Raw genomic sequence first — 18,247 nt, 5'->3', positions numbered from 1 at the left:
GAAAGAAGTCAGAGTGACAAAAAAAACACACATGCACATAGAGAACATGCAAACTCCACACATATTACTTTATTAGAAAGATAATCCAGAATTAAATCCCAAAGGGCTGCTGTATAGTGTGACCTATAAATCCACGAATCAGTGGATTTCACTGCAGGTCATCAAGGTTTGGAGGACCAGGTGGTGTATTTGTGTGTGTGTGCGTGTGCATGCCTGCATGGAGGGTACATTGCTAATATACATTAGCAAAATTAGCACATTAATCATCAATTGTGAGTCATTTCTGTTACTGCATTTGACAGCTTACAGATGAATGGAACTGTTACACTGTTAGATTTGTTTTTCCTCTCAGGCTGAAGCTTAGTTCTGGGATTATAATAAAGGGAATGTTTGTAATCATGTGACTGCTGTCTCTCTTGGGACATAGAATGAAATGCTCCAAACTAAACCACTCAGTGATTGGATCTGTGTGTCTGTGAATGACAAAAGAAAAGTTGAGGACTTTCATTTCCAAAATCCAAGATGAAATTGAATTAAATAGAGAGTAACTGAACAGTATGGATAGAAAATAGATTTAAGGCTTAAATGTCTCAGGGAACAAAAATTGGTTAAACATCTTATAGCCAACAACATTGATTAAAGCATTTATAATTTACCCCATTGTGGGAAAGGCATTTTGTTACTTTAGGTCATGAATAAATATAAAAAAATGAATGAATTTTGGACTTGTCTTTGACTTCTTTAAACATTGTTAATGTCAATATAGCTGTTTTAAAGTGTTACTGCCCCCCCCCCCCACACACACACACACACTTTGGTGCTACATTCCATTGTAACACACTCTTTAAAATTAGATGTGATCTCTACCATTTATTTTTAGATTTTTAATTTATATGTATTATGTTTCTAAGATATGTATTATATTAATATATAATGCTATTATTATAAATGCAGTTTCCTTATTTCTCCACGCGGCGCCGCTGTTGATCCATCATAAGCAGCAGCTCAGCTGCTTCATAAAATGAAGCTCCTCCTGTTTTTTAGGAGTACATCTCCTCATTCTTTGTTATAAAGACACAGAGGGTGGTGGAAGAAACACGTTAACATAATACATCAAGCTTAAAGCTTTTATTGTATTTGCTTTTTTCATTTTTATTATTTGGAGCATCATTTGATCTCTGACTCTAGAAAGGAAATGAATTTTGCTTTTGAAAGGAACAATTCTGGGATGTATTTATGGATTTTTCTGCTGAAATGTTGCTGCCAAATGGTGGCTGGGCAGCTCTCTTATTCCGTCTTTGAGGAGGTAGACCCAGGGACTTCTGTTGGGAATATCGCAAAGGATCTAAACCTCAGTCCACAGGATTTGGAATCCCGCATGTTTCAGATTGTTGCTGGATCTAAGGAAAAATTGTTTGAGGTAAATCTTAAAACTGGAATTCTCTTTGTGGCTAAGAGAATAGACAGAGAAGAGCTGTGCTCAGAACAGCTCAAATGCCAGCTCAGTCTGGAAGCTGTGATAAATAACCCTTTGAAGCTATATCGGATTGAACTACAAATTGTAGATGTAAACGACAACGCGCCTTTATTTTCATCCAAACAGCAACATTTATATATAGCAGAGAGTACTTTACCCGGAGTGAAGTTCGCGTTGTCTGAAGCAGCTGATGCTGATGTAGGGAAGAATGGCGTCAATACATACAAATTAAGTCAGAACCAACATTTTTCTTTGGCCGTGCACAAAGCAGGCGGCAGTGTGTCTGCAGAGTTAGTGCTGCAGAGAGCGCTGGATAGAGAGAGGCAGCCGGTCATAACCCTGACACTAACGGCAGTGGACGGGGGAACTCCTGCAAAAACTGGGACCTCACAGCTCGTTATTAACGTCTTAGATAATAATGACAATATTCCAATTTTCAGTGACTCCCTGTATAAAACAAAAGTTTACGAAAACACGCCTTTGGGCACTACCGTAATTGTTGTGAACGCGACGGACGCAGATGAGGGATCAAACGGTGACGTCATGTATTCACTAAGAAGCAGGGATCAGGATCACATACTGGATGCGTTTGAAATCGAAATCGAAACAGGTGTCATTAAAATCAAAGGCAACATAGACTTTGAGGAGAGAAAGGCGTTTGAGATCCGCGTGGAAGCCAGCGACAAAGGCCAGCCCCCCATGTCTGCCCACTGCAAGGTGCTGGTGGAAGTCGTGGACGTAAATGACAATCCTCCTACAGTCACGGTGACGTCACTACATGCCACAGTAAGAGAGGACGCAGCAGCGGGCACCGTGGTTGCGCTCGTGTCGGTTCTTGATGAAGATGGTGGAGAAAACGGTGACGTTGAGGTCCACGTTAAAGGCGAAGTCCCGTTCAAACTCGAAACAAACTACAAAAACCATTACTCGTTGTCGGTTAATGGACAGCTGGACAGGGAGACCGTGTCGTTTTATAACGTCACTATTGTCGCGCATGATAAAGGGAGTCCGCCTCTTTCCAGCACAAGTGTCCTGCCTATACGAATTTCTGATGTAAATGATAACGCACCACTTTTTCAAAATTCTATAATAGATATTTATGTTAAAGAGAACAGTGCAGTGGGGGCAGTTCTTAAAACCGTAACTGCATATGACACTGACACTGAGGAAAATGGGCAGATTAAATACTCTTTAATACAAATCGATCATAAAAATCCATCTCAAGTTAACATCAACTCAGACACGGGAGAAATCATTTCTATAAAGTCTTTTGATTATGAGAAGTTGAAAACATTCCAGTTCAAAGTCCAGGCCACAGACTCTGGAGTTCCTCCGCTCAGCAGCAACGTGACTGTGAACGTTTTTGTTCTGGATGAAAATGACAACAGTCCCTCCATTCTTGCTCCTTACTCTGAGCACGGCTCCGTGAACAGTGAGAATATCCCATATTCTGCTGAAGCGGGATACTTTGTGGCAAAGATCAGGGCTGTGGACCCAGACTCTGGATACAATGCGCTGCTTTCTTATCACCTGTCTGAGGCCAAAGGAAACAACCTGTTCAGGATTGGAACCAGCAGCGGGGAGATCAGGACTAAGAGGAGAATGAGCGACAATGACCTGAAAAGTCACCCCTTGCTGGTGCTGGTTTCTGATAACGGAGAACCTTCTCTGTCAGCTACTGTGTCTATTGAGGTGGTGGTGCTGGAAAGCACCGCTGACATGCAGACTCCGTTCAGACACGTACCTCAAAAGGAGGACAGCTTCTCGGATTTGAACCTGTACCTGCTGATCGCCATAGTGTCGGTGTCCGTCATCTTTCTGCTGAGTCTCATCAGTCTGATGGCTGTCAGATGCCACAGGACAGACGGAAGTTTCAGCAGGTACAGTGCTCCAATGATCACCACCCACCCTGACGGGAGCTGGTCTTACTCAAAAGCTACTCAGCAGTACGACGTGTGTTTCAGTTCAGACACACTCAAGAGTGACATGGTGGTTTTCCCCGCACCGTTTCCTCCTGTAGATGCAGAACTGATCAGTATAAACGGAGCAGACACTTTTACCAGAACTCAGACTTTACCCAACTCAGAGAAGGTAAGAACATATATTTTATAACACATCTTAAATTTCCATAAAAACTTACTTTACTAAAAAAATAGTTTGTTTTTGTATTTTGATATCATTTTACAAAATTAAAAATTATACTGTATATATTATTTTTTTTTATTTTCATCCTGTTTTATTTTTCTTTAGTTAAAAGAAACATTTTTTGAAAATTTAGCCAAGTGCTGAAAATTTGAGACTGTCCAAGGTGCTGAAATGGTGTTTGCACGAGGTTTAATAACGTTTTTTTCTGATCATTGTTCTACATTATCCACATTTATAACAAGTTTGCATTTGTCATTTATGTTTCTGTTTACAAATCTATAATTATTTAATATAAAATTTGCATGCACCAATTGCTATTTGGTAATAAGGATTTAAGTTGCTTAGTCAATAAATAATTTATGGAGCTCAGATTTGTGTTAATAATACAAAAATAGCATTCAAAAAATAATCTAAAGTTTTTTTTACTTTTTATTTGTCTCCCATGTTCCTTAAAATATGTTTTGTCCCTAATATACACGAGCATTGTCAGGATCAACAGTCACTACTGAATAATAATTTGGTTTTGTGTGTTCAGAGTGTGTAATTGAGGATTTTGTTAAATAGGTTAGCGTGCATGTAACAGGTCATATGCAGGAGTCAAGTCAGGAGACTTGAAGTAGAAAAAGAACAGGGATAGGAAATCAAGACTGGCTGGACTATTCATCAAACTGAATGTGGGCAGCAAACAGATGACGTATTGAAGGAGTGAGCTAAGGTATTGAGTACGCTCATTTCAAAATTGCAGCATGTGGTCTCGTGCGGGATCATATTCGTATGCATCCCAGTTTAATGGGACTATCTTAACAGTATAACTGTTTTCGGTGAGGTGATTTCTCTTAAAAATAAAAATTAGTTTATTTTAGTGTCCACATGGAGGCGTTATAGACCGTCACTTTGGGCTGGCTGCTCGTAATCTGCAGCTCCTCCCAGATTCACAGGATGAATATTTCTCAGGCGATCAAGACAAAGAAACGAAAAAAGGGAGCGAGAAAGACTCGGCGGAGATTATTTGTGCTACGTTTGAATCAATAGATTCTTGTTTTTAAAGGAAACCGGTTTCTTTTTTTCATTCTGGATGTATAGAATTATGCTTTTCCCGGACAGATCGAGGGCTTTGTGGATTTATTATGTCGTCGCTCTGCTTGGTTGTTTCTGGGAAGCGATTTCTGGTCAGCTGTCTTACTCCGTTTCAGAGGAAGCAAATCTGGGGACTTTTGTTGGAAATGTGGCCAAAGATTTAAACCTAAACGTGCAGGATTTGCAGTCGCGCATGTTCCAGATTGTTGCGGGATCAAAGAAAAAGTATTTTGAGGTAAATCTAAAGACCGGTGCGCTTTACGTGTGCAAGAGAATAGACAGAGAGGAGCTCTGCGGCCATGAAGCCAAATGTTCAATTACTGTAGAAGCGGTGATTAATAATCCTCTCAAACTGTACCGCATAGAAATCTCAATTTTAGATGTAAATGATAATTCCCCATCATTTCTCAGCAAGTTACAAACAATGAACATTAGTGAAAACACGGCAAATGGCGCACAATTTCCCATCCATCCTGCTCACGACGCAGACGTCGGGAAAAACGCAATCAACAGCTACAAACTGAGTCCAAATGAATATTTTTCTCTGGAAACACACAAAGGAGGAAGTGTATCGCCCGAACTTGTACTTAAAAAATCATTAGACAGAGAAAAACAATCAGTGGTTCAGCTCACTCTAACTGCTGTAGATGACGGAACTCCTCCTAAATCGGGCACAATGGTGATCCTAGTAAACGTTCTTGACATAAATGATAACCCCCCTGTTTTTACGCAAGTGCTGTATAAAGCGACAGTAAGAGAAAATGTCAAAGTTGGCACATCTTTGATAACATTAAATGCAACTGATGTAGACGCAGGATCCAATGGACAAGTTTCATATTCATTCAGTAAAGTGGGTCAAGAAAAGCAAACAGAACTTTTTGAAATAGATGAAAAAACGGGCACAGTAAGAAACAAAAAGAATATTGACTTTGAGGAAAATAACGCTTTTGAAATTCAAGTGCAAGCCAGTGACGGAGCTTCTTCTCCTCTGACTTCACATTCAAAATTATTAATTGAAGTTGTAGATGTTAATGACAATGCTCCAGAAATTTCTGTCACTTCCCTTTTAAGCTCTGTCAAAGAGGACGTGAGCACTGGTACTGCCATCGCTCTCGTGTCCGTGTTTGACAAAGACAGCGGAAAAAATGGAATGGTCACATGTAAAATCTCCAATGACGTCCCTTTTAAATTAGAAAACAATTATAAAAACTACTACTCGTTAGTAGTGGACGGTGAGCTGGACAGAGAGATTGCTCCTCAATACAATATAAGCATCACCGCTGCAGATGAAGGGAGACCTCCTCTGTCCAGCACGAGTGTGATTCATGTTCAAGTGTCAGACATTAATGACAACAGACCTCTGTTCACAGAAAACATCGTAAACATATTTATGAAGGAAAACAGTCCATCAGGAAGCGTTTTGAAAACAGTGTCAGCAGTTGATGCAGACATTGAACAAAATGGGCGGGTGACCTATTCACTTTTACATACCAACATTAACTCAATGCCACTGTCCACTATGATAAATATCCGGTCAGAAACAGGAGAAATAATCAGCCTTCAGTCATTTGACTATGAGAATTTGAAAACATTCCAGTTCAAAGTCCAGGCCACAGACTCTGGAGTTCCTCCGCTCAGCAGCAACGTGACTGTGAACGTTTTTGTTCTGGATGAAAATGACAACAGTCCCTCCATTCTTGCTCCTTACTCTGAGCACGGCTCCGTTAACAGCGAGAACATCCCATATTCTGCTGAAGCGGGATACTTTGTTGCCAAGATCAGGGCTGTGGACCCAGACTCTGGATACAATGCACTGCTTTCTTATCACCTGTCTGAGCCCAAAGGAAACAACCTGTTCAGGATTGGAACCAGCAGCGGGGAGATCAGGACTAAGAGGAGAATGAGCGACAATGACCTGAAAAGTCACCCCTTGCTGGTGCTGGTTTCTGATAACGGAGAACCTTCTCTGTCAGCTACTGTGTCTATTGAGGTGGTGGTGCTGGAAAGCACCGCTGACATGCAGACTCCGTTCAGACACGTGCCTCTAAAGGAGGACAGCTTCTCGGATTTGAACCTGTACCTGCTGATCGCCATAGTGTCGGTGTCCGTCATCTTTCTGCTGAGTCTCATCAGTCTGATGGCTGTCAGATGCCACAGGACAGACGGAAGTTTCAGCAGATACAGCGCTCCAATGATCACCACCCACCCTGACGGGAGCTGGTCTTACTCAAAAGCTACTCAGCAGTACGACGTGTGTTTCAGTTCGGACACACTCAAGAGTGACGTGGTGGTTTTCCCAGCACCGTTTCCTCCTGTAGATGCAGAACTGATCAGTATAAACGGAGCAGACACTTTTACCAGAACTCAGACTTTACCCAACTCAGAGAAGGTAAGAACATCATTTGAATAACTTGTTTCAAAACAATAAGAATACGACTTTTCACCAAACATTGCCCTTTTTATGTTCAGGCATTTTTTTGGTTCAAGTTTACCTCAACATCTTTATTACGATAGAAAGCAATAATATTTCTTTTAATTTTAATCATGCTTAATTTGTTTTTTACTTTGTCCTTAGAACGAAAGCCTTATTTCTCCCAAAAGGTCAGCCCCCTAACAACTGTTTGCTGTCCAAGGTGCTGAAATCATGTTAACATTAACAGGCGTTTTGGCTTTTTTTTTTTTTTTAACATTCCCTTCCGTTAAACAAAGAAAATTTAATGATAGGATGATTTAAATAAGATTTTACAGTCACTTCTACAAACACTTGCAAAAACATAGAAATATGTCATTTTAGTTTAAGATTTGGCAAACATTAAAATAAGTCAAACTTGTGTGACTGTTTGAATCTGGTTACATTGGGTTAGATTTTAGTAAGGAATTCATGATTAAGTTACATTGACCGACCGCGCATTGCATTTATCATGAGGAATTACGTACAACAGATGTATTTGGAGGTAGTAATCATTTAACTTCACTAGCAATAAAAGTGATATCAAGTCGTTAGTGCTGGTCATTTTTTTTTTTTTTTTGGTTGTCTTACTTGTTTTTGTTAATTTAAGTGCCAATTATAAGTCATTTGTTTATTTCACATGTGAATTTATTAATAAATGGACTCTCAATCTAATAATGAGGGAGAATAATAAGGACAGTGTTTACGAGAGAATGTTCAACGTATTTGTGAATAGCGTGAATTTTGAAGTTTTTGTTGCCGCCAACAAATTTGTATGTTTATTTTTGTTTGTTTTTTAATAGAGTTTTAGACCTTGCTGTTTTATTCTTCTTTACACTTTAATAGTACTGTGTTATTGATTTACATATTTTCTAATACGAAACTTTTTTAACAGGCTAGACACATCAATAAACACTTTCTCACAATTAAAAGGCGCATACTAATTTACACATTTTACGGTTTAGCTGGCAAGAAACACTGTGTGATTGGTAGAATTGTCCGTACCGTGTAGTTCTACTTATCGTCCACACAGGGACGTCGTAGACCATCACATTTTATTCTGCTTTCGTGGGTCTCGGCTTTTCCCAGGCTGAGCGGATATTATTTCTCATTCGTTTGAGACAAAGAGACGGAGACGGAGAACAGAAGACGTCGTGACGAGGCTTCCCGATTTGATTACAAATGTATTGATTTCCTTAAAAAGATCCAACATTTTCTGTTTTTTTTTTCCTTCCAATGAGGGAATCTGGATGTATGGAATTATGCTTTTCCCGGACAGATCGAGCGCTATGTGGATTTATGTCGTCGCTCTGCTTGTTTTTTTCTGGGAAGCGGTTTCTGCTCAACCGTCTTATTCCGTTCCAGAGGAGGCTAATCTGGGGACTGTTGTTGGAAATGTCGCCAAAGATTTAAACCTAAACGTGCAGGATTTGCAGACGCGCATGTTCCAGATTGTTGCGGGATCTAAGAGAAAGTATTTTGAGGTAAATCTAAAGACTGGTGCGCTTTACGTGTGCGAGAAAATAGACAGAGAGGAGCTCTGCGGCAATGAAGCGAAATGTTCAATTACTGTAGAAGCCGTGATTAACAATCCTCTCAAACTGTACCGCATTGAGATCTTGATCTTAGATGTAAATGATCATTCTCCCGTATTTCAAAGTGAATCTCAACGGATCAACATTAGTGAAAGTACATCAGCAGGGAAAAGGTTTCGTTTGCATTCAGCTGAAGATGCAGATTATGAAAGAAATTCGGTGACTGCCTATAAACTGAGCCCGAATGAATATTTTTCTCTTGTAAGGCACAAGGGGGAGAACACGGTCCCTGAACTGGTTCTTCAAAAATCTTTAGACAGAGAAAATGAATCATTGATTCATCTAACATTGACTGCCATTGACGGGGGAACTCCCCCTAAATCTGGAACAATGAATATAATAGTGAATGTTTTGGACATCAATGACAATGCTCCTGTTTTTAGCCAATCACTGTATAAAGCCAGTGTGCAGGAGAATGTTAAAAAAGGCACAACAATCATAACATTAAACGCAACAGATTTAGATTCAGGGCTTAATGGACAGGTCTCATACTCATTCAGTGAAGTGGGCCGAGGGAAACAAGCTGACATCTTTCAAATAGATGAAAAAACTGGTATTGTTACAAATATAAAGAACATTGACTTTGAAGAGGACAGTGCTTTTGAGATTCTGGTGCAGGCCAGTGATAATTCTCTCTCACCAATGACATCTGATGCTAAATTATTAATAGAAGTTGTAGATGTTAATGACAATGCTCCAGAAATTTCTGTCACTTCACTTTTAAACTCTGTCAAAGAGGACGTGAGCACTGGGACTGCCATCGCTCTCGTGTCCGTGTTGGACAAAGACAGCGGAAAAAACGGGATGGTCACGTGTAAAATCTCCAATGACGTCCCTTTTAAATTAGAAAACAATTATAAAAACTACTACTCGTTAGTGGTGGACGGTGAGCTGGACAGAGAGATTGCTCCTCAATACAATATAAGCATCACCGCTGCAGATGAGGGGAAACCTCCTCTGTCCAGCACGAGTGTGATTCATGTTCAAGTGTCAGACATTAATGACAACAGACCTCTGTTCACAGAAAACATCGTAAACATATTTATGAAGGAAAACAGTCCATCAGGAAGCGTTTTGAAAACAGTGTCAGCAGTTGATGCAGACATCGAACAAAATGGGCGGGTGACCTATTCACTTTTACATACCAACATTAACTCAATGCCACTGTCCACTATGATAAATATCCGTTCAGAAACGGGAGAAATAATCAGCCTTCAGTCTTTTGACTATGAGAAGTTGAAAACGTTCCAGTTCAAAGTTCAGGCCACAGACTCTGGTGTTCCTCCGCTCAGCAGCAATGTGACTGTGAACGTTTTTGTTCTGGATGAAAATGACAACAGTCCCTCCATTCTTGCTCCTTACTCTGAGCACGGCTCCGTTAACAGCGAGAACATCCCATATCCTGCTGAAGCGGGATACTTTGTGGCAAAGATCAGGGCTGTGGACCCAGACTCTGGATACAATGCGCTGCTCTCTTATCACCTGTCTGAGCCCAAAGGAAACAACCTGTTCAGGATTGGAACCAGCAGCGGGGAGATCAGGACTAAGAGGAGAATGAGCGACAATGACCTGAAAAGTCACCCCTTGCTGGTGCTGGTTTCTGATAACGGGGAACCTTCTCTGTCAGCTACTGTGTCTATTGAGGTGGTGGTGCTGGAAAGCACCGCTGACATGCAGACTCCGTTCAGACACGTGCCTCTAAAGGAGGACAGCTTCTCGGATTTGAACCTGTACCTGCTGATCGCCATAGTGTCGGTGTCCGTCATCTTTCTGCTGAGTCTCATCAGTCTAACGGCTGTCAGATGCCACAGGACAGACGGAAGTTTCAGCAGATACAGCGCTCCAATGATCACCACCCACCCTGACGGGAGCTGGTCTTACTCGAAAGCTACTCAGCAGTACGACGTGTGTTTCAGTTCGGACACACTCAAGAGTGACGTGGTGGTTTTCCCCGCACCGTTTCCTCCTGTAGATGCAGAACTGATCAGTATAAACGGAGCAGACACTTTTACCAGAACTCAGACTTTACCCAACTCAGACAAGGTAAGATAAATTTCAAGGATTTTTAGCATTGAGACAACGAGTTAAAAGCTTCTTTTTTTTTCTGTCGAAAATCCTTTGTCCAAAAAAAAAAAAAAAAATCAAGAATCAAGGGTTGCATCTACCAAATCCTCAGTCCATTGTAAATGAGATTGAAATGTTTTTCTTAAAATGTATTTTCTACATATTGGCTTAAGTAACACGTTTTTTCTCTCGTTTTTATTCATTATACTTGCTCTTTTGTCACTAGAACTATTGTTTGATTGCACAGATTGTAACATCATAACCTTTTAAATATTTAATTTTCGAACTGTCACATTTTTATTTATTATATTTTACACGGTAATCTCCGTCATATTAGTTTCCCCTTCTCCTTTTAATTACTTTATACTTTTAAAAACATACATACAAACATAGGTTATCCAAGGACAAAAACTAACCTTTTTAAACATTCCTGCATTTCATTTACTAGTACCCTTTTGTTTCTCCCAATGTTTTGCGTGTGATTTAGTTAAGCTTCCTAATGCCGCCACTATGGGCTGTATGACGTCCTATGGTTTCCATATCTTGTGTTTTTACATTTCAACTATTTTGATGTTGTCCGGATGGTAACTATTTTCCTTCTGGTTTTATGGTTCTTGTGAGATGAAGTTCTGATGAAAGTCCACACGAGGACACTGCAGACCGCCACATTTAGACTGGGTTAGGTTGGGGCTCCTCCTAGATCCAGCCTGATGACGCGTATGTGCTTTATGACAAAGAGAGGTGGAATCACAAAACAACGGCCCGGTGTTAGATTCCCAGCATGCAGAATAATCAGCTAGAAGTCATTCTTTGATTCTTATTCTTCGGAAACCTTTTTATTTTTATTTTCCAAAAGATGTGCAAATCGGGATGGACGAGCTTTTTGTGGATATATTTGATGGCTGTTTTGCTGCATTGTTGTCGGAAAGCCGTGGTTGCTCAGCTCTCTTATTCTGTTGCGGAGGAGACAAATGTTGGAACCGTTGTCGGAAATATCGCTAAAGACCTCAGTATCAGTGTCCAGGATTTAGGAACTCGTGAGTTTCAAATCGTTGCTGGATCAAAGAGGAAGTATTTTGAGGTAAATCAAAAGACTGGTGCCTTCTACGTGAATGAGAAAATCGATCGAGAAGAGCTTTGTGCAGACGAGTCCTCGTGTTCACTTAGCTTGGAGGCGGTAATAAATAATCCCTTAAAATTATATCGCATTGAAGTTACTATATTGGATATAAATGATAATTCTCCGCTATTTCTCAGCCGCTCGCAGACGATTAACATAACAGAAAGCACCGCAGCAGGGACCAGATTTATTCTGAAACGAGCACAGGATGCAGATGTAGGTAAAAATTCAGTACATACATATAAAATAAATCAAAATGAGTATTTTTCTCTTTCATTACACAAAGGAGAAAGCGTGACTGCCGAGTTAGTGTTGCAGAAAGTTTTAGACAGAGAAAAAAAGTCGCTTATTCCTCTGATACTAACGGCCATAGACGGAGGGACGCCCGCAAGATCTGGCAGCATGACAATAACTATAAACGTTTTGGATGTTAACGACAACCCTCCAGTTTTTAGTCAAAACCTTTACAAAGCCAAAGTGTACGAAAATGCTGAGATAGGAACATCAATAATTACATTAAACGCTACAGATTTAGACGAAGGTCAGAACGCGCAAGTGTTTTTTTCTTTCCTTGAAATAGATCAGGAGAAACAAAAGGATTTGTTCAGCATTGATGCAAAAACAGGAACTGTGACGAATGTAAAGAACATTGACTTTGAAGAAAAAAATGTTTATGAGATTCGAGTGCAAGCTAGTGACGGAGCTTCTTCTCCTCTGACTTCTCATTCAAAATTATTAATAGAAGTTGTAGATGTTAATGATAATGCTCCAGAAATTTCTGTCACTTCCCTTTTAAGCTCTGTCAAAGAGGACGTGAGCACTGGTACTGCCATCGCTCTCGTGTCCGTGTTTGACAAAGACAGCGGAAAAAATGGGATGGTCACGTGTAAAATCTCCAATGACGTCCCTTTTAAATTAGAAAACAATTATAAAAACTACTACTCGTTAGTAGTGGACGGTGAGCTGGACAGAGAGATTGCTCCTCATTACAATATAAGCATCACCGCTGCAGATGAGGGGAGACCTCCTCTGTCCAGCACGAGTGTGATTCATGTTCAAGTGTCAGACATTAATGACAACAGACCTCTGTTTACAGAAAACATCATAAACATATTTATGAAGGAAAACAGTCCATCAGGAAGCGTTTTGAAAACAGTGTCAGCAGTTGATGCAGACATCGAACAAAATGGGCGGGTGACCTATTCACTTTTACATACCAACAGTAACTCAATGCCACTGTCCACTATGATAAATATCCGATCAGAAACGGGAGAAATAGTAAGCCTCCAGACTTTTGATTATGAGAAGTTGAAAACGTTCCAGTTCAAAGTTCAGGCCACAGACTCCGGAGTTCCTCCGCTCAGCAGCAACGTGACTGTGAACGTTTTTGTTCTGGATGAAAATGACAACAGTCCCTCCATTCTTGCTCCTTACTCTGAGCACGGCTCCGTTAACAGTGAGAACATCCCATATTTGGCTGAAGCAGGATACTTTGTGGCAAAGATCAGGGCTGTGGACGCAGACTCTGGATACAATGCGCTGCTTTCTTATCACCTGTCTGAGCCCAAAGGAAACAACCTGTTCAGGATTGGAACCAACAGCGGGGAGATCAGGACTAAGAGGAGAATGAGCGACAATGACCTGAAAAGTCACCCCTTGCTGGTGCTGGTTTCTGATAACGGAGAACCTTCTCTGTCAGCTACTGTGTCTATTGAGGTGGTGGTGCTGGAAAGCACCGCTGACATGCAGACTCCGTTCAGACACGTGCCTCTAAAGGAGGACAGCTTCTCGGATTTGAACCTGTACCTGCTGATCGCCATAGTGTCGGTGTCCGTCATCTTTCTGCTGAGTCTCATCAGTCTGATGGCTGTCAGATGCCACAGGACAGACGGAAGTTTCAGCAGATACAGTGCTCCAATGATCACCACCCACCCTGACGGGAGCTGGTCTTACTCGAAAGCTACTCAGCAGTACGACGTGTGTTTCAGTTCGGACACACTCAAGAGTGACGTGGTGGTTTTCCCCGCACCGTTTCCTCCTGTAGATGCAGAACTGATCAGTATAAACGGAGCCGACACTTTTACCAGAACTCAGACTTTACCCAACTCAGAGAAGGTAAGATGATGTTTTAACATACTAGTAATTTAACAATTCTTCTGGTGGGAGGGTATGTTGTTGTTTTTTTATCATTAAAATAATTTAGCAATGTATATTAAATACTATTTAATACTATTAGTAAATGTTTGTTAGTTGTGTTAATTAGTTACATGTGTATTTGAACATTATTGTTTATGTACTGATGATTAAAAACTACACAGGGAAATTACACAAAGATACTTTTGTATTAACAGATGAGGCGTTTTATTACAAAGACAGAAAGCAGGGACTATCGGATGTCATGCTCTGTTGTAAACCATGCAATGCAGGGAGGATGGCATTTCTAAATCGCTGCTGGCTCCATATGAAGCGCGTGCCACGGAAAAAAACACTGCTTCCTTAATCAGCTCGTATTTAGCGGGCGGGAACTGCAGAACCGATACCAGGAGGAGACACGCGAGGCAGCTTCAATAAACACTCCGGTTGTCCAGAGTGGTCTTCAGCCGGGGACTTGAGGTGCCGTGGGGCAGAAAGCAACTTTCTGATGACAGACAGAATTTGAGCTCAGAGAAATTAAACACGCATGCAGTGACGTATGTATCAGAGGATGTCTGATTGGCCGTTCTGCATGTCAATTAAGTCCCGTACTTCTAGGTGAGGATTTTGATTGGCTGGTGGATTTTTTTAGAAGTACTTCTTTGTCATTTATCTTTGCTGGCCTGCGATCTACCCTCAAGTCCTTAAAGATCGACCGGTTGATCCCAATCGACGCAATGAGCACCCCTGCTTTTATGCGGGTTTTTTGTTGTTGTTAAATTTATATATTTTCGTGTTTAACTTAAAACTACATAAAATATTTTAGTTAGATACAACTACCTTCAGAATTTAAAAAGAAGTGTAAAATAGTGAAAGTATTTTCCCCTGAACATAAACATGAACAGAAAAAAGAAAAAAGAGACATGAAGTCTAAAAGTGTAAAAACCTCTTTACCCCTCATGGTAGTAAATGAACAATTTATGGTTTTAAATGTTTATTGAGACAGCAACAGATATTTGTTTGATTTAATCTAAAAATAAATTGAGCCTGCAATAATATGAAATAACATCACCTATGTTTTTTAAACCTTTAACTTTTTTCTTACTTTATTTTTTTCTCCTCTTTTTTTCCTTCTCGCACTGCTGCAGTAAAACTCTGTCCGTGGTACTGAAATATTTGCCGCACGCAGTTGCGCTCCACTTCTAATAAAACACTGCATTTATTTAACCTTTTTTGTCCTTGTACAGCTGATTTCATCGTTGTTCAAAATATAATAAATGTAGGGTCGAATTCAGAGTACTATCAAAAAGTTGTACTTCCTCAAAACGTCCATAAGGGGACAGCCTAGACCGTGAAACTGACAGCAAGTCTCTGAAACGTGAAAACCACTCCTACGTCAGACGCGTCGCATTCTTTGTCCGGCCTTTGTTTCAAACGCAGTTAGATGTGGAATGGATTTGTTCAGCTCCGGATTTTTTTCAATATACCCATTTCTTGTCTGTTTTAAATTACATTCCAGGATATAATTGTTGCCACCTTCGTATACGGAATGAATCATCTGCTGGGTGAAATGATTTGTTTTCGGATATATCTGGTGCTTTTTGTTCTGGAATATAGCTGTGTAGCGGTGTCTGGGCAGCTTTCTTACTCCGTGCAAGAGGAGGTAAATTCGGGGACTGCAGTCGGAAACCTTGCGAAGGACTTGAACCTCAATGTGCAGGATTTGGAGTCACGTATGTTTCAGATCGTGAGCGGATCAAAGCGAAAGTATTTTGATGTGAATTTAAAGTCAGGTCTCCTTCATGTCATAGAAAGAATAGACAGAGAGGAGCTGTGTGAAAAAGCTGCAACATGCGCATTAAACGTAGAGGCCGTGATCAATAATCCACTAAAGCTCTATCGTATTGAGGTTAATATTCTCGATATTAATGACAACCCGCCGTCGTTTAGTGCCAAATCACAAACTATCGACATAGCTGAGAGCGTGCTGCCTGGAGCCACATTCCCCGTGCTGTCTGCTTATGATGCCGATATTGGGAAAAATGCAATTAACACCTACAAACTCACACAAAATGAATATTTTTCTTTAGCGGTCCACAAAGGTAAAAGCGTATCCGCTGAGTTAGTTCTTCAGAAAGCATTAGATCGAGAAAAACAGGCCTTAATCAAGCTCACTTTGACAGCGCTAGACGGAGGAACACCGGTAAAGACAGCAACGTCTGAAGTTCTTATTCATGTTTTGGATATTAATGACAATTTTCCGATTTTTACAAAAACACTTTACAAAACGACAATTTCAGAAAATCCCTCAGTTGGAACAACAGTCCTGACGGTGACAGCAACTGACGCTGATGAGGGAATAAACAAAGACATCGTGTATTTGCTTAATGCAAAAGATCAGGACCACGTGTTGGAAACTTTTGAAATTGATCCTGAAAAAGGATCAATAACAATGAAGGGAGTTGTTGACTTTGAAACAAGCCCTGCTTTTGAAATTCGCGTTCAGGCCACTGACAAAGGCCAGCCTCCTTTAACGGCACAATGTAAAGTCCTCGTGGAAGTCCTGGATCTAAACGATAATGCCCCCGAGATCACAGTCACGGCACTGCTCACGTCTGTTAAGGAAGATGCTGAAACTGGCACAGCTATAGCTCTTGTTTCAGTGCTTGACAAAGATGGAGGTAAAAATGGTGAAGTCACGTGTGAAATAATGAATTCGGTTCCTTTTAAATTGGAGACAAATTATAAAAATTATTATTCATTAATAGTTGATGGTCATTTAGACAGGGAACTAATTCCTAATTACAACATTACAATGAAAGCCACAGATAAAGGAAGACCTTCTCTGTTCACCACAGCCTCCACGTTTATTAGGATCACTGACGTAAATGACAACGCCCCTTTGTTTTCTGAAGTCGTCATCAATCTGTACGTGAAAGAAAACTCTAAAGAAAGAACAGCTTTAAGAAGAATATCTGCAGTTGATGTTGATGAAAATGAAAACGCTCGAATATCTTATTCACTTGTAAACGATAATAACAAACATGCACCGCTGTCCAGAATGATAAATATCAACTCAGAAACAGGAGAAATAATCAGCCTTCAGTCATTTGACTACGAGGAACTAAAAACATTCCAGTTCAAAGTTCAGGCCACAGACTCTGGTGTTCCTCCGCTCAGCAGCAACGTGACTGTGAACGTTTTTGTTCTGGATGAAAATGACAACAGTCCCTCCATTCTTGCTCCTTACTCTGAGCACGGCTCCGTTAACAGCGAGAACATCCCATATTCTGCTGAAGCGGGATACTTTGTGGCAAAGATCAGGGCTGTGGACGCAGACTCTGGATACAATGCGCTGCTTTCTTATCACCTGTCTGAGCCCAAAGGAAACAACCTGTTCAGGATTGGAACCAGCAGCGGGGAGATCAGGACTAAGAGGAGAATGAGCGACAATGACCTGAAAAGTCACCCCTTGCTGGTGCTGGTTTCTGATAACGGAGAACCTTCTCTGTCAGCTACTTTGTCTATTGAGGTGGTGGTGCTGGAAAGCACCGCTGACATGCAGACTCCGTTCAGACACGTGCCTCTAAAGGAGGACAGCTTCTCGGATTTGAACCTGTACCTGCTGATCGCCATAGTGTCAGTGTTCGTCATCTTTCTGCTGAGTCTCATCAGTCTGATGGCTGTCAGATGCCACAGGACAGACGGAAGTTTCAGCAGGTACAGCGCTCCAATGATCACCACCCACCCTGACGGGAGCTGGTCTTACTCGAAAGCTACTCAGCAGTACGACGTGTGTTTCAGTTCGGACACACTCAAGAGTGACGTGGTGGTTTTCCCCGCACCGTTTCCTCCTGTAGATGCAGAACTGATCAGTATAAACGGAGCAGACACTTTTACCAGAACTCAGACTTTACCCAACTCAGAGAAGGTAAGAACATAACTTTTATAATTTATTATATTTTTCCATAAAACAGAACAATACGCTCTTTAAAAAATAAAAATGAAAACGTGTTCTAAGTTGTATTTTAATATTTTTGCTCTTAATTTATAAGAAAACTATACATTCTTTTTGTAAATTTATGCTAGATCTTAAGATCAACTATAAGTTTAACCTTGTGACGGAAATACGTAGCTGTCCTTAGTGCTGATTTTAGCTCCTTAGAAATGTTTTTCTTTTCTTTAAT

General features: G+C 40.7%; 4 protein-coding genes across 4 annotated transcripts in view; all 4 read left to right on the top strand.

Moving 5' to 3' along the window:
- The first annotated feature begins 920 nt into the window (after positions 1–920).
- LOC101170852 (protocadherin alpha-8-like) lies at positions 921–3,589 on the top strand. The gene has a single exon (XM_023959173.1). It carries the CDS (start codon positions 1,196–1,198, stop codon positions 3,587–3,589), a length of 2,394 nt encoding a protein of 797 aa, XP_023814941.1. The 5' UTR covers positions 921–1,195.
- Positions 3,590–4,187: 598 nt separating this feature from the next.
- LOC111948004 (protocadherin alpha-2-like) lies at positions 4,188–7,472 on the top strand. The gene has a single exon (XM_023959170.1). It carries the CDS (start codon positions 4,698–4,700, stop codon positions 7,107–7,109), a length of 2,412 nt encoding a protein of 803 aa, XP_023814938.1. The 5' UTR covers positions 4,188–4,697; the 3' UTR covers positions 7,110–7,472.
- A 739-nt stretch (positions 7,473–8,211) lies between these two features.
- LOC101161365 (protocadherin alpha-C2) overlaps positions 8,212–18,247 on the top strand; it is an 88,116-nt gene continuing 78,080 nt past the window's right edge. Inside the window, exon 1 of the mRNA XM_023959165.1 lies at positions 8,212–10,786. Within this exon, the coding sequence (XP_023814933.1) occupies positions 8,399–10,786 (2,388 nt within the window). The 5' untranslated portion in view covers positions 8,212–8,398. The remainder of the gene's footprint in view (positions 10,787–18,247) is intronic.
- LOC101170354 (protocadherin alpha-3-like) lies at positions 15,365–18,019 on the top strand. Its single transcript, XM_023959172.1, has one exon. The coding sequence runs from the start codon at positions 15,610–15,612 to the stop codon at positions 18,001–18,003; it is 2,394 nt and encodes a 797-aa protein (XP_023814940.1). The 5' UTR covers positions 15,365–15,609; the 3' UTR covers positions 18,004–18,019.

This window comes from Oryzias latipes, chromosome 10, assembly GCF_002234675.1.
Source record: "Oryzias latipes chromosome 10, ASM223467v1".
NCBI classification, from domain to species: Eukaryota; Metazoa; Chordata; class Actinopteri; order Beloniformes; family Adrianichthyidae; genus Oryzias; species Oryzias latipes.
This window is presented reverse-complemented; position numbering and strand designations above follow the sequence as displayed.